The sequence below is a fragment of the Camponotus vicinus genome, unplaced genomic scaffold (genome assembly GCF_025532165.1).
Source record: "Camponotus vicinus isolate PSW18456_S1 unplaced genomic scaffold, iyCamVici1.0 SCAF_13, whole genome shotgun sequence".
Classification (NCBI taxonomy): Eukaryota; Metazoa; Arthropoda; class Insecta; order Hymenoptera; family Formicidae; genus Camponotus; species Camponotus vicinus.
In genome coordinates this window covers 6,869,577-6,884,483 of record NW_028141949.1, presented here as the reverse complement: position 1 = coordinate 6,884,483, position 14,907 = coordinate 6,869,577, and the positions used below count along the sequence as shown (strand labels likewise).

At 31.1% G+C, this 14,907-nt stretch overlaps 4 protein-coding genes across 8 annotated transcripts; 1 reads left to right on the top strand and 3 right to left on the bottom strand.

The window, feature by feature from the left end:
- Positions 1 to 1,378: 1,378 nt before the first annotated feature.
- Positions 1,379 to 2,346, bottom strand: LOC145964439 (transmembrane protein 138). Its single transcript, XM_083087188.1, has 4 exons — positions 2,018 to 2,346; positions 1,870 to 1,942; positions 1,586 to 1,760; positions 1,379 to 1,513 (listed from the first exon to the last, which is right to left on the bottom strand). The coding sequence occupies exons 1-4, from the start codon at positions 2,149 to 2,151 to the stop codon at positions 1,407 to 1,409; spliced, it is 489 nt and encodes a 162-aa protein (XP_082943314.1). The 5' UTR covers positions 2,152 to 2,346; the 3' UTR covers positions 1,379 to 1,406.
- A 659-nt stretch (positions 2,347 to 3,005) lies between these two features.
- Positions 3,006 to 8,251, bottom strand: LOC145964427 (T-cell activation inhibitor, mitochondrial). 3 transcript variants are annotated; one of them, XM_083087168.1, is made up of 8 exons: positions 7,974 to 8,251; positions 7,722 to 7,859; positions 5,028 to 5,416; positions 4,654 to 4,966; positions 4,482 to 4,582; positions 4,279 to 4,440; positions 4,050 to 4,181; positions 3,006 to 3,940 (listed from the first exon to the last, which is right to left on the bottom strand). In XM_083087168.1, the coding sequence occupies exons 1-8, from the start codon at positions 7,974 to 7,976 to the stop codon at positions 3,700 to 3,702; spliced, it is 1,479 nt and encodes a 492-aa protein (XP_082943294.1). In that variant the 5' UTR covers positions 7,977 to 8,251; the 3' UTR covers positions 3,006 to 3,699. The 3 variants fall into 3 exon arrangements, with proteins under 3 accessions (XP_082943294.1, XP_082943293.1, XP_082943295.1); XM_083087167.1 differs by having other exon boundaries at positions 7,745 to 7,859; positions 7,974 to 8,250; XM_083087169.1 differs by having other exon boundaries at positions 4,279 to 4,422; positions 7,745 to 7,859; positions 7,974 to 8,250.
- Mgat1 (alpha-1,3-mannosyl-glycoprotein 2-beta-N-acetylglucosaminyltransferase) lies at positions 7,354 to 12,647 on the top strand. Of its 3 annotated transcripts, none has more exons than XM_083087172.1 (13): positions 7,354 to 9,200; positions 9,327 to 9,570; positions 9,664 to 9,748; positions 9,831 to 9,961; positions 10,055 to 10,160; positions 10,246 to 10,415; positions 10,552 to 10,785; positions 10,901 to 11,039; positions 11,162 to 11,390; positions 11,498 to 11,602; positions 11,749 to 11,839; positions 11,920 to 12,090; positions 12,164 to 12,647. In XM_083087172.1, the coding sequence occupies exons 4-13, from the start codon at positions 9,854 to 9,856 to the stop codon at positions 12,275 to 12,277; spliced, it is 1,467 nt and encodes a 488-aa protein (XP_082943298.1). In that variant the 5' UTR covers positions 7,354 to 9,200; positions 9,327 to 9,570; positions 9,664 to 9,748; positions 9,831 to 9,853; the 3' UTR covers positions 12,278 to 12,647. The 3 variants fall into 3 exon arrangements, with proteins under 3 accessions (XP_082943298.1, XP_082943297.1, XP_082943296.1); XM_083087171.1 differs by having other exon boundaries at positions 7,356 to 9,119; positions 10,243 to 10,415; XM_083087170.1 differs by having other exon boundaries at positions 7,356 to 9,200; positions 10,243 to 10,415.
- A 380-nt stretch (positions 12,648 to 13,027) lies between these two features.
- On the bottom strand, positions 13,028 to 14,596 carry Nd-19 (NADH dehydrogenase [ubiquinone] 1 alpha subcomplex subunit 8). The gene is made up of 3 exons (XM_083087187.1): positions 14,235 to 14,596; positions 13,618 to 13,793; positions 13,028 to 13,527 (listed from the first exon to the last, which is right to left on the bottom strand). The coding sequence occupies exons 1-3, from the start codon at positions 14,361 to 14,363 to the stop codon at positions 13,302 to 13,304; spliced, it is 531 nt and encodes a 176-aa protein (XP_082943313.1). The 5' UTR covers positions 14,364 to 14,596; the 3' UTR covers positions 13,028 to 13,301.
- Positions 14,597 to 14,907: the final 311 nt, after the last annotated feature.

Below are 14,907 nucleotides of genomic sequence, written 5' to 3'. Positions count from 1 at the left end.
TAGGTCTATTACAGAATACTATTCCTCAATAAATATATGTATATAATATGTGTGTGTGTATATAACTTATATGTAATTATTGATCACTTTGAATATCAAAATATTTGGATATTGTTCAATTTTTAGTACTCTAGTAATATCTGCATAATATTTACATACACACAAATTTGGATAACAGCTTACTTTAGATACCTAGTAGCCAAGAATAGAGATAATATGGATTCTGACAGCTCTAATGCATTTATTTCACCAATAACAGTATTCAATGTGCTTATATTATTCAGGAATTTAAAAGTATTATGATTTATTCGTTGCAACTATTTTATAATTTATGTTAATAGTGAGATCACAATAAGGAGCATTCAATATGTTAATTTTGAAAGTGGATTATTGCCGCGAATAATACCTTAATTGGTTATAATTTGATTTGATTCAATTTGCACTATGTATTAAATATAATAATGTACAAAGTATACGCAATGTACATTGTATACACAATATGTAAAAACTAATATTTGCTATAATATTTCCTGTAAACATAATTTTCTAGTTACAAGTCATATGTCATATGCTACATATGTCATTAGACTCATTTATTTTGTGCAATTATATTGTGAAACAATTTTATAGTACAAATTTACACTATACATCATTAAATTAAAAAAAAAAGAAACTTATTTTGAAGGATATTAACCCTTTAAAAATTTTATATTTTAATACAAATCTGCTATTGGTACGATAATAGACAAAAGTTTCATTTCTCTTTCCCCCAACAAATTTCTTTTTATTTTCTTAAAAAAAAAAAGCAATTTAACATTTTTATTTACAAGAATTTTATATTTTAAGATGCAATATAGACATCATAAGTATTATAAGTTCTCACAAATGAGATTCAATTTAGTACTGAAATATATAGTTAAACAAATGGATATACGTACTATTAAAAAATAGTACTTATCAAAAATCAGAGTATAGGAAACATCTTTTACAGGACAATGATATATTTAACATGTATATTGATTTACGTGTATCATTTTTCAGTATTATAAAATTGTTTTACAATTTTAAACATAAGATAAATAATGTATAAAGTTACTTTATAATAAAAGTTTTTTACATAGTGTATATAAAAATGTATATATATTTGTATATGTATAATACATGAATATAGATAGTTTAGATATATTTTGACATATATAAACTGTGTGCCAACCTTATTGTTCTATGTAATTATAATTATATGAATATGTCTATGTAATTATAATTATATGAATTTTTATAAATACAAAGGCACTGCATAAATAATTTAAAATAGTGTAATTTGAAATATAAACAAATGTATTCTTACATTTATATTAAGATTGCACACACAATAATCTTGATTATTTAAAATTTTATTTACATAATTATGATATACTCAATTGTTTTTGTACCCAAACAGAGCCTTTGTAAAATCTTGGATCACCAATCCTCAGAGAGGCTCTCTTATAAAAGTAATAATACAACACTGCAACTTTATATAAAACTTTAAATCATAATATCTTTATCAAAGAGAGAGATTCTTCACAGTTTTTTGATGTTTTACCTGTTCTATGTATCGAATAAAGAATATGAAATCCTTTTGTCCAATAATGTTTTAATGGCGATGACCAATGTATAGTAATATGCCATGTGTGCAAACTGATTGATAGTATCATATATATTATACACAATATCAATGTTATACGGAATCTTGTATATAACAATTGTATCAAACCTGCCTAAAAGATAATTTCAATGCCTTACATATCTCTCTCTCTTAGATTTTTTGTAACAGAAAAGGCTAGAAATTATGTATTATATATATGTAAGAGAAAATTATTGTTTCACCTGGAAAATATAAGTAGAAAAGAAGGTCACCAAGAGAAGGGTCAGGGCTGCAATAAGACAAAAATCTTGGATCCTAAAGAAAAAATCAGTGCAGATGACTAAACAAAATTCTAATAATAAAAATCTAATAATAAAAATTATTACATACACATAAAGTATCAGCAAATCTGTCGGATGCTGTCTGGCAAAGCTTGCGAATGAATTTACACAAATATCAAAGAGTAATATAACATATTGCAATATCACAATCGTCGTATATTGTCTTGTGTTTAAGGAACTCATTTATCATCTATGTAGAAAGTATCGTAGAACGTGAAAATTAAAATTAGACATGTATTATGCATCTGTAATTTTCAGATTTTGTTGTATCTCTCAAACGGTTGCTAAGCAACTATCTCGACTCATATGATTGTGCGTCAATCTTCATGATGATGGAGCCAATGGAGCTTAAGATAATATAGGGATTTTCGAATCTTTTTCATGGCGATCTTGCTTACATAAGGGGTCTGTTCTTTTTAGCTGCATTGGTACACTAGTGCAATAAGGTAGAAAGAGACAAACATACTTTCTTTCACTCTAACTAATTGCACTAGTGCAGCAGTGCAGCTAAAAAGAACAGGCCCAAGATCTTCACGTTGCTTGCACTCTCTAAAAATGTCTACATTAAAACGAGATAAATATATATTTGAGCGTTAAAGTGAGAGAGAGAGAGAGAGAGAGAGAGATTTGAAATTCTTGATTTGGCGCGTGTTTGCACCTATCGTACGATGGACTACTGATGAAGATATCATCTGTATCAATTTTTAGTATGTATATAAAATATGCATATAAATATTTGCGTTATTATTATGAGAAAATAGTATAAATCGCGATCATCAATATTATTATTAGAAAATTTAGTGTTCATTATCGATATTTTGTAAAGCACGAAATTTAAACAAGTTAATAAAGTATAAAGATAACAAAAAAAAATTGAATTCGAAGAATTTCAAATTCAAGTTCAAATTACGAAAATTTTAATTTTCAAAAAGACAAAGAGAGTCTTCCAAGAATATATTGCTGTTTGATAAATGTGTAAGGGGAAGAGAATTTTTCAATTTGAAAAAGAACAATTATCTTAGAACACAAAATAAATCTACAATACGACTTTTTTTCAAAGAAGTACAAGAACTTATTGCGAAATTTGTGATTTTTTATTCTTTAGTCTTAATTGTTCTTTAGTCTTTCATAAATCAGTTCATAAATTACATACTTTTTAAACCACGAATCAATAGAATTAAATCTGTTAAAAACATATATAGAGAAAGAATGAATAAGTGTACCTTATTCTCTTGTACAACATATGCAGCATCGAATATCTGAGTTATACAAACTAAGCCTTATACAAGTGGTATCAAGACTAGTTTCACTTTTAACGTTAAAAATATACAGTAATTTCATCATTTTCATTTTCTTTTTAGTTGCATATTTAACAGATGTTCTCACAGGACCCACTGATTATTCTTATGAAATTAAACACATGACATTAATAAGAGTAGTATAATAGTTTCAGCAAGAGTTAACATTTAAATTGTTGTTTAATAAACATGTCAATAACTGCTGCATAATAATATTGATTATAATAATATTAACTATTATAATATAATTTGTAATAGTTCATCTATCATGTATACAAATAATTATTTACTCTAAATCGCTAGAATCTTGTAATTGCATCATTTATGTGTTCTGTAAATCTCTCGAAACTTGTCAAATATCCGCATTGGCGCAATTCATGATACAATACGTTAATATTTTATTATAGCTTAATAATAATTGTGTTAATGAATTTCATTTTTTAAACTTCCAATCCCATGGCACGCAAAGAACACCGTCACTCATAACAGAATAATAATGAGTAACCCAAAGCATAACACCTTCAAGAGATGGTGCTAGATTTTTTTTATGTAAAAGCAATCGCTCACAACATTGTATCATCAGATCTGGTGTGATGCTATCATCTTTGTTGAGTGTGGTTAAACCTAATTCTTTGATAGTCTTTTGATGAAGTTCTCGTTCTACATGTTTTATGCTACAACAGATATATATATTTATAGTAACATCTACACTACAAGTAATAACATCTACACTAATCTAAATTCAATCAAAATGTATGTTATATCTTTTATAAAATTTCTTACTTATTATAATGATGTAATCTTTTTGTAGCCTCTTCTAAATTTTCAGTAATGAAATTCACTAAAAGGAAGCTTGGACACGACGATGGTACGATGAATTGTCCAGTCGGCGATAACATCAACGGACCTGCTTCACTACACAGAATCATCAAACACATTTATAAAGAAATATTTGTGTATACGAGATGGAACAGCTGTCTACAAACAAAGATATTTATATAATAATACTAACGCTTCGATGACAATTTCATAAGCTGATAGACTGGCCGGCCAAGAATTCGGATACTTTCTCTTGCCACGGTAATCTGAGAGTGTAGTTGTGAATTGTCGTAGTTGTCGTTCATACTGGCCGACCATTACTTTAGGCATGAATTTCCTGCACATATAGAGCACCCTGAGCTAAACATAACTCAAATAATATGATGTATTACGCACCGTCGACCGACTTTAATATCGAGGAGTACTTGGGACACTGTCTTCTCAACTGCCGGCAATTTCAATAATACAGCATCATGTTTTTCTACGTTTTTTATTAACTACGAAAATCAAAAGAGTTAATACATACGAAGGCAAATTTTTTGTAGAATTAAACAATTTTGCAACTTACATCGAGCCAATTGTGCCTGACTTCTCCAGAATTTAGCATAACATTGCCTTCTAAACTGATACCAGTGTCATTTGCGAATACGAGAGTCCGATTTCTTAATACTTCCATGGATTCTGGATGATGCTCTGCTAAAGCCTGGAAAGCTAATAAACAACCACGATAATGAGCGATATTCCACCCGCAGTCCCAGATAATATCCTTTAAACCCAAAATTTTGCACAATATTTTTTCCAATTTCTCTACTTCCTCTCTCATTGATCTGCATGCCTCCAACTTTACATGCACCTCATTGATGTGTTTATCCAAATAAGCCCTAATAAAAAAACAAAAAATATTATTAACAATAATTGATATTATTTTAATGTTGTACATACTTTAATGTATCTGGTTCTGCGTTAATCTTTCGTTTCATGATTATCGATGCATAAATGGGATCATCTTCCAATTCTGAAAAATCTATCCTTTCTCCATAATGTCTTTGTTGCCAAAATTTAGATTTGTACTTTGTGACAGGAGGCTTCTGTTCCTCGATTTTATCGACAAATGTCGTAGGTAGATCGCATGTTTTTAAAATAGATAGTATTGCTTGTCTTAAATCTTTTTCTTTCAATTGTATTTTCACAAGTGTAAATTTACCAGCTTTCACTTCTTTCTCATCTTTAGAGCGCAAGTAAAAAGGTAAGGTGGTTGGCCGTATAGGTTGCTTCTGTTGTAGAGTTTCTAAGATTGAACTCAATTGTTTCAGAGAGTTTTCATTCACTGTCTGTAAAAAGCATATTATAATTAATAGAAATATATACAATGTATATAATGTTATATTGTAGACATAAGTTTGCAAATGTTAAAAATTATATATTATTGAAAAGAGAGATTTTAATATTTAAATAATCTATCAACTATAGAAATGTTATTTAACATTGCTCAAATATAGCAATGGAATGTTAATTGATTATAAGTAAATAAATATAGAGTAATGATAAGTGGCATTTTAATCATCAAGTACAGGCATGTAATCTTTCAGAATGTATTTTTCTATCGTTTATCATGCTAGAAGTGCTAGAATTCTTGGTAGATCTTATATCTCTGTTTGTATAAATAAACATTTTTATCAGAGTTGATAAATGAAGAAAAAAAAATCATTTGGAAAAAAACGTAAAATACTGTATGATAAAACTCACTAGACATTTTAGAAATATTCTAAAAATATAAAAAAATAGAAAGCTGAAATTGAAAAGAGAATGTATTTTTAATTCATCTTTTAATTTACAATTTTAAAAATTCTCTCGAAAAAACGATATTTATGCTAGAATATTTCCCATCTTAAATTTAGCTTTTTTTCTCCCTTTTAAAGTTTATATTTAAAATCCACTTTGAGAATGTGAGATTTATAATTTAAAACAGAAATTTATTTATATAATTTTACGCGTTGCATTTTTCCTAATATGGGAGTATCTTGATTGCATTTTGTACATGTATTTTACTTTTTTAAATGTGTTTTTTATATCACGTCACGCGATACATGAAATTATAAATAGAATTGTTTTGAATTATAGATAATCAAAAGTGACTAATCAAAGATAACGCATCTTTTGTTAATTGCTGTGATTATAATATTCGTACCCATACAGCACAAAACATTGCAGCAATATTGCGGCAATATTGCAATATTGCTGCAATGTTGCAACAACATTGTAATATTTCTGTAATATTGCTGCAATGCTCTGTGCTGTATGGGTATGGATTAAACCATTATGGTTCATGTTATTTATACGCAAACCATAGTTGCATTTTAATTACATGTATACACAGGAAAACGTATTTATCGCCATTAAGTGTGTAACGTATGTATAATTAAGTGTTAACGTATTTATCGTAATTACGATTTATTGTAATTAAGTGTATAATTTCCAATAACGTTAAAAAAATATATATAACATTTAAAAATAATAAAATTATAGTAAATATACTAAAATAAGTCGTATAATCTCTTAAATTTTTATTGTAATTTCATATATTAATATTTATATATTATTAATATGTGAAATTACAATAAAAATTTAAGAGATCATACGATTATTTTTAAATGTTATATATGTTTTTTAACGTTATTGGAAATTATACACTTAATTATAATAAATCGTAATTACGATAAATACGTTAACACTTAATTATACATACGTGACTTATTTTATTATATTTACTATAATTCTCTTATTTTATTATAAAAAAAATATATATACTCCAATGTTAAAATTCTGTCAAATTCTCGGTACATGTTAAAAAACTTGGCGTTAATTCGATGTCCTTGATCCTTAGACAAATATCCATGATAATTATGCATATTAAAAAATTTCCACGAGAATATTTAAAAAAAATACACTGGTTGTTTCAACCGAATCTTTTTTTTTTTTTTTTTCCAGACAGTAGATATGGAATATCATCGATCTAGCTCACGTGGTATCTTAGCACAGCTCTGTTCACGCGATTGTCTCATTGATAATGCGATAAGAAAACAGCTGATTGTCAATGTGTGCGATAAGAAAAAATATATTCGAGTAACCTTGCGCGCGCACGTGTGCACGCGTGCAAAGATCAAAAACATTCCGTCGTAAATACAATTCCTTGGGTGTCTAAAAATAATATCGTGCATTGTGTCACGCCACGTTAACTGCGCTGCTGACTCGTTCGCAGACCAATCGACGATTCGCGTACACCATGTATACTTTACGCATTCGAAATGAGATATACGTCATGATAGACGCGCGTGAGAAAAAGCAAGATAAAAGTGCACAAGACACACACAAACAACACACGATTGATATTCCGTTTTAATTGCATTTGCTTTTTTTTCTCTCTCTTTCTTTTACCTTAAATACAAGAGAGTCATTGTTTTACATTCCAGATGACAAATGTGTATTCAGAACTTGGGAAAACAAAAGGAGAAGCAAGAGAGAGGACAAAGAGAACTCAAAGCTAAAGCTGACTTGATCCTACCTATTGAGAAGAAGATGTAAAATTGTCAACGTTTTATCGACCATTTCGAACGTTTCGGCGCGAGATATACTTACAGCAGCTATCTCAAAATGCTCACCCTTTGCGTGGGATATTGGCCGAAGAGGTCGGGATGAACGGTGAAGTAAAACGGTCTCAACGCGGTGGAAACTTCGCCGGTGCTCAGGACCCTCACCGCGTCCCTCCTGCAAAAGCTGTCAAGAAAGAGCTGTCAGTCCTGGCGGCCGGGTACTTGCCGTACTTGTTATGTTATCGCGAAAATTAACAAGAATCAAGCTCCGAGAAAGCTTGACACTTGGTTCCGTTACCATCTCCCGAGCGTCGTACAATACATTTTCGCTATCGCATCTCTCTCATGTCGCGAATCTTCTTTACGGTTAATATCTGAGTCCCCCTCGACTTTCCTCCTCGTTTTATTCTTCTTTCCGCGCGTTCTATTCCCGGAGGAAAAAATGTCAGATACGGTACGTCACGACGCCTCGATGACCATCAATTGACCGTCGAGACGTGCTGTCAAAAATACACGACGCAGACGACACGTATCGATGCGTACTTGCGCTCAACTGTGATATGATGCGCCTGGAGAGAGATGACCGCTGATAAATATAACAAAAACAAACGATACGAACGCGACGGTGGTGAACTTGAGAGACTGATCCGACCGCGTTCGGTTACAACCATGTGTCGATAAATTAAACTGATATGACAGCTGATAACAGGGTACGACTTGTGATGGTCTCGGGCGACTTCGTCCTTTTCAATCCTATTTCAAACTGACATTTTATTTCGCTTTCAGACTCTTGTTTCTCGCGCCTCAGCTGATTATAAATTAAATGATATAACGTAACGTGCAATCAATAATTTCTAGAAGACGATGTAGTTGCTTGAAAGAATTTTTTCGTATGAAAAAATGATAGATTTAATGAAAGGAGCAATTTTTATATTTTCAAGTGTCACTTCTAAATTTTATTCTTAGCTAATAATCTGCAATCTCACAAAGTAAATAAGATTAGTAGCTATATTTGCGCCTTGAAGGGAGAAACGAGGAGCCTAAGCGAATCCCGAGCCAATCCTCAATCCGCCAATTGACATCAATTGATATCGGTGGCGCGCGCTTAGCGTTAAATCGCGCGCTTGTCAATTGCGCAGGCTGTCGTATCGGCATATCGCAATTATATCGGATAACGGCGAGCAATTTTGCGATAAAGGATGATAAAGGACGATATTCTATCCTGCAGTCACGCAAAGGTGCATTTTCGTGAATCGCGAACACAGCCAGAATAGAAGACACGGGTCTCATTGTCAGATGAGATAGAGATAGAGGCTTCGGCTTAACAGCTACCGAGTCTGGAACTGTCTGCAACGCAGAGGCAGAGCGCAGAGCCGCGTTTATCGCCCAACATTCTGATTCGAACGACTGCGGACACTCGAGAGATGAGTCGCCACGAGCTCGCGTAATTTAATTATTAAATACATAATAGTGAATTAAGTTAGTTCAAGTATAACGCTCCGTATCGCTTCCAGTATTTATAATGGTAAGTAACCTTGTCACCCCCGTTGCAAAATGTCATTAATCGCCACGTGATTGATCGTGTGCCTCGCAAAATTTCTCAATATTCGTCTTTGTTATGATATCGCAGTGATCGGTTTTTATTTTTCAGTGATGTCCATGTGTCGTTGATGATGATCGTTGAATGACCCATACATGTATGTGAAGCGAAATCTCGTTCTGTTTTTCCTCTCGCGTAACGCACATTGTCTTTGTCCACGTGAGAAACGTGAATGATGCATCTCGTTTTTTCCTATGATACATTTTACAATAGCGCATTTTCTTTGAGCGACATGGAGTACGATACTTCCCTGTGATTTACGATTTCAGTTTTGGATATGATATAATCAATACATGTAAGTAACACTTAGATTGTTATGTCAATATTGTCAACTGTAGTGTATCGAGATATGTTATAACATGTCTTATAAGTTGTTGTTACTTTACAGAAGAAATAAAACACATTGAGGACGTTATTAGGGATCCATGTATAATAAATATGTACTGACGTGTACTGCAGCGTGTGGAATCGTTGTTAGTATCTATTTACTTTGTTATACATTGTTTTATTTGTATTCTATTTTTCTTTGCTTTGTAATACAATTTCATGTTACAGCTAAGGTGACACTTGGTTTTGTCATGCGGAATAGATCAGTCAGTATAATTTTTGGGTCCCTTGTCTTATGGGCTGTGGCTACATACTTTTTATTTTTGGATCAGCAATCAGTTGGCAAGGATCAGGATAAGGTAAATGAAAAAGATATTATGATGTTATTAGAACCTATCGTAAAAAAATATATAATAATAACTATATATATATCTTTGCCCTTATACTCTTAGGATAAACTGTCAAATCAAATTAGCAGATTGGAAAAACAAGTAAAACAACAGATAATTATCAATCAGGAGCTTCTTGAAGGAATCAATGAGAATAAACGTCGTAAGAGTAAGATCAATTTAAACAAAATTACACTCTATATCATAAAAAAGAAATAGATAAAAAAATAGTACATGATTTGTTGTTTTAGAAGAATATGAAAAATCAAATGCTGCCCATGTACCAATAAATGAGATTGAGACAAATAAGAATAAAAAACATGAAGATAAATTTGAAAGCATCTTATTGCAAAAGATTGAGAGTAACATTGATCAGAGAAAATCTAAAAGTGAACAGAAACCAACACATGATACTATCTTATCTGTAATATATATATTTATTTTTTATCTATAATAATCTTACAAAATTATTTTGTTTTTCAATCATTTGCCAAATATAATTACAATTCATAAATATATGATTTTGCAAATATCTGATTCTCAAATTTTTTTTTCAATAGACAGAGACAAATCACGAGAGCACTACTCTGAAGCAAAAACTACCTGATGGATCTCCAATAATAGCTATTTTGGTTGTTTCTTGTAATCGTGTTACAGTAGACCGGTGTTTAGAGCAATTAATAAGATTAAGACCTAGTAAAGAACAATTCCCAATAATTGTATCGCAGGACTGTGATCATCGACAAACTGCTGATGTCATAGCAAGATATGGAAATCAGTTATTACATATAAAGGTATATATATTATTTAATATTATATTTGTGTTATATAAAAACTTTTTATTTTCTTTCAGTGCATATATTTTAATTTATATTCTCCTATGAATTAATATTATCATCCTTATTTCAGCAACCTGATCAATCAGATATTGAAATACCACCTAAAGAAAAGAAATTTAGAGGCTACTTTAAAATCGCACGTCACTATAAATGGGCGTTAAATCAAGTATTTATAAAGCTTGGATATAGTACTGCAATTATTGTTGAAGGTATGATTAATAATTAAATCTTTATCAACGTAAAATCTAAACAAGTATTTTATCTAACAAACATACATCTCTGCAAGATAACATTTAGATGGGAGTAATTTACTCATGTGATTTTTGTATAGATGATTTGGATATTGCTCCAGACTTTTACGAGTACTTCCTGGGGACTTATCCCCTATTAGTAAATGATAGCTCTCTATGGTGTGTGTCAGCGTGGAATGATAATGGTAAAGCCGGCTTGGTGGACGAGCATGCGCCACATTTACTTTACAGGACAGATTTCTTTCCTGGCTTAGGTTGGATGCTCACACGCGATTTGTGGTTGGAGCTTGCATCAAAATGGCCAAAGTCGTGAGTATAATTTTATCATATATTTATATATTTTTATTATGGTCGAATTATTTATCGATTTACTCTTGATAATACTCATCTTCATAATATATTTTTTATTTATATAGATATTGGGATGATTGGATAAGACAACCTGAACAGCGAAAGAATAGAGCTTGCATCCGCCCGGAAATATCGCGAACCAGGACATTTGGTAAACTTGGAGTTAGCAAGTAATTATCTATTTTTTTATTTTCTTTATATATTTATATTTACATTAAAAAAAAGCACTGTTAAGCAGATATACTAATTTCATAATTTGAAATTAATTAGCATAATTTGATCAATATAAGTAGTAAAAAATTTATTTTATTTCTAGTGGCTTATTCTTTGAAAAACATTTAAAATACATCAAGCTGAATGAACAATTTGTGCCTTTCACCAAGATGAATCTATCCTACTTGCTAAAAGTAAGGAAGCGAATATTAGATTAGCAAGTATATGTTGAATAAAAATAAAATACATATAAATTATTATATAATTTCCACAGGATAATTACGATATAGCTTTCGTCAACCAAGTATACCAATCAACAGTGGTTAGTTATACAGAATTAAAGAGTGGGAATATAGTTGCTCCCGGTCCGGTACGGATACCATATTATACTCGTCAATCGTTTAAAAATACCACCAAACTGCTTGGTTTAATGGATGATTTCAGGGTAATGTATCTTTTTAATTAGGATTTGTATTTCATATAAGTAATACTCGAGATTCTGTAACACGATATTACAGAGCGGCGTTCCTAGATCCGGATATCGCGGTGTGGTGACGTTTTTCTATAATGGAAGACGTGTGCATTTAGCGCCGAGTGCAAACTGGAGTGGTTACGATATTACATGGAGCTAACACATAATAATGCTTTACATGGACTTGTAGATTGCATAAGAATGCATTTCTTCCTTGATATTCGATTAAGAATATTGTTTAATTGACAATGAAATATTTATGTGACATATATATATATTTTGCATAATTAAAACCGGTATTACATTTTTTGAATGTGACTGGTTTTAAATATGATCTTTTTTGCGACATATATTTTAAAGATATATGTACGCGCTTTGCAAAAATTATATCCATGTTTCTTGGAATAGATTTGAATGACTGAGAAAGAATTATGAATATACTAAACAAAATTATTGTTAATGATATTCATCATGTTTCATGTATATAAAATGCTGTAGTAATATTGATAAAGCAATACTGTTTTCATTAATTATTAGGTATCTTCCAAAACAAAAATATGTTGATATATTTTTGCTCATTTTGACAATTAGTTTTGTTATATTAAAGTTGACATGATGTGACATAAAACAAATGAAATAATTTTATTGAATAACTCGATCAAACTAAATTTCTCTTATCTTTCTTATCCTGTTATCCAGAGCTATATATTCCATTTGTCCTACATAATCTGCTTTAACTTAATTTAAACTGAGTTTTATATATACAATTAAAACCCGACTAGATGCAAAAGTATTTTTTAGAATATATTAATATAAATTTAATAATATATTTATATTTTAATATATGGGTAATTTTATATTAGTTTTCTATGATTAAATGTTTATACATATAATTGAAGATACAAGTAAAAATATTATATTGCTCTATATTTATATTTGTACAAGTTTTAACAACAATAATTAAGCGACTTATCACTTTGTTGTTCACAAATTTATATTCACAAGATAATATACAATAACAAGTTTTATTCATTTTCGAATGAAACAAACGTTCCTACAATATTCGGAAGCATACTACAAATTGCATATGCTCGATTCCCTAATAATTATTTAATTATTTGATAAATCTTGCGAATATAATTTTTGCAGCGTGACCAAAGTACTAATGATATTTATCAAGAGATTTAAGATTTATACCAAAAGCGATTATGATATTTCGCTTTCTCACGTGGTATGTCTTGTGATAGTCCAGGAGTTGGATCTGGAAATGTTATAGGCTCATCCCTTGGCGGTGGTCGTGGTCTCGATGTATTGTGTACTTTGGCCTCGCAAAAGTATCCAAAAGGTGGACGTTCTATATTTATATTTTTCTTAACACAATCATCCAAAGCAGCTTGTGTTTTTCGACATCTAAGTGACATTTATGTTGTTACATTATTGTGAATAGAGATTTAATTTAGTTTCTTCTTTTTACAACAGATAATGGGATATAAAACATACTTAGTAAGATCTAGTGATCCTGATGATCTCTCGAGACAGTACATGTATGCATTAAAATCTTCCAGGCAGTGTTTCTTCATTTTTTTAAGAACATCCATTGCACAAGCAGTCACGTGTTTTCCCTCATTGAGGCAACGACGTGGGTCGCCTTCTTCTTCTCTACATAACATAAATTCCTGAAGAAGAAATAAATTTATCATAACTAAGATGACTCAATCGAATATATATTTTTGAGATATATTTCAAATTACAAAACTAATTCTATAATTTCAGAAATTAAATATTTTTAATAAGATATAATTTTTTATACACATTCAGAATAACTTATCTTGTGTATTGCGCATAATATTAAATTCAATTGTATATAATTAAATTGAAATTAATTTACTTATAAATTATTTTATTTCCAGAATTGTATTGAAACTAGCAACCATAGAAATTGTTTCAAAGAGAAAAAAGGAGTCGTACGAAACATGAAATTATTATTTACATGTCAAACGCAACTACAGAGACTTGAAACACATTATGTAAGCCTTCAGAGAGATGGCTAAAGACGCGGATAAACGCAAGTACATTTCGACGGTATCATCTCGAGATTCGGTCGTCAGGTAACTCACATTGTTGTACCACTCGCAGGCCTTGCCGATGTAAACGGACGCGGTCTGGAGTACCGGCCAGCTGACATTCAGCTCCTGAACGTTCAGCTCGCTCTCCTCGGGCAGTATAGTCTTCGCTGTCGCAGCCATACTTCCTTATTATAGCCTTGGCGAGGTGACTCCTGATTCGATGTCAGTCATCGATCAATCGTACGGGACGTCTCGATCGACGAAACTTCCCTGTGACTTTTTCAATATGAAATTGTCAGCTGCATCAGACGCGCATAAACACGAATAAAACCAGGAACGTGAAGGCAGAGAGAAGCCTGAGAGCAGCCATGCTCCCGATTTAGATAGTGGAACGTGGAACCCTAAAGTCATTAAATATACAAAGTACCGCCAGAAGGTAACCTAACATCGAGTGTAATTTCGTGCGGGTGATCGACTTTATGATTCCGATTCTTGCGACTTATCGACATTCAACTCGCTTCGATTGTCAAAAAGAAGGAGAAAGTGCATGGCGCCTGAGTGTCAAGAGGCAAGGTATATCTCAAGAAAATCTGTTATTAATTGTAAAAGTTATGAGCAGCGATAAATTATAATTGTACTCAAGTTAAGTAGAAGATGTGTCGTTTACGATAATATGACGTTCTTTAATCCTTTAATTGATAATTATAGTCGATCAAAATTTCAT

Excerpts from the sequence above, each read along its gene's own strand:
- Nd-19 (XM_083087187.1), bottom strand. The coding sequence starts at position 14,363 with ATGGCTGCGACAGCGAAGACTATACTGCCCGAGGAGAGCGAGCTGAAC. Across the intron at positions 13,794-14,234 it reads CCTGCGAGTGGTACAACAAT|GAATTTATGTTATGTAGAGA; the intron begins GTGAGTTACCTG and ends TTTCTTCTTCAG. Across the intron at positions 13,528-13,617 it reads GGATCACTAGATCTTACTAA|ATGTCGAAAAACACAAGCTG; the intron begins GTATGTTTTATA and ends AATGTCACTTAG.
- Mgat1 (XM_083087171.1), top strand. The coding sequence starts at position 9,854 with ATGCGGAATAGATCAGTCAGTATAATTTTTGGGTCCCTTGTCTTATGG. Across the intron at positions 9,962-10,054 it reads TTGGCAAGGATCAGGATAAG|GATAAACTGTCAAATCAAAT; the intron begins GTAAATGAAAAA and ends TTATACTCTTAG. Across the intron at positions 11,040-11,161 it reads TACTGCAATTATTGTTGAAG|ATGATTTGGATATTGCTCCA; the intron begins GTATGATTAATA and ends ATTTTTGTATAG.
- LOC145964427 (XM_083087168.1), bottom strand. Across the intron at positions 4,967-5,027 it reads GCAGAACCAGATACATTAAA|GGCTTATTTGGATAAACACA; the intron begins GTATGTACAACA and ends TTTTTTTATTAG. Across the intron at positions 3,941-4,049 it reads AGATTACATCATTATAATAA|CATAAAACATGTAGAACGAG; the intron begins GTAAGAAATTTT and ends TATCTGTTGTAG.
- LOC145964439 (XM_083087188.1), bottom strand. The coding sequence starts at position 2,151 with ATGAGTTCCTTAAACACAAGACAATATACGACGATTGTGATATTGCAA. Across the intron at positions 1,943-2,017 it reads GATTTGCTGATACTTTATGT|GATCCAAGATTTTTGTCTTA; the intron begins GTATGTAATAAT and ends TTTTTTCTTTAG. Across the intron at positions 1,761-1,869 it reads TTTCTACTTATATTTTCCAG|GCAGGTTTGATACAATTGTT; the intron begins GTGAAACAATAA and ends ATTATCTTTTAG.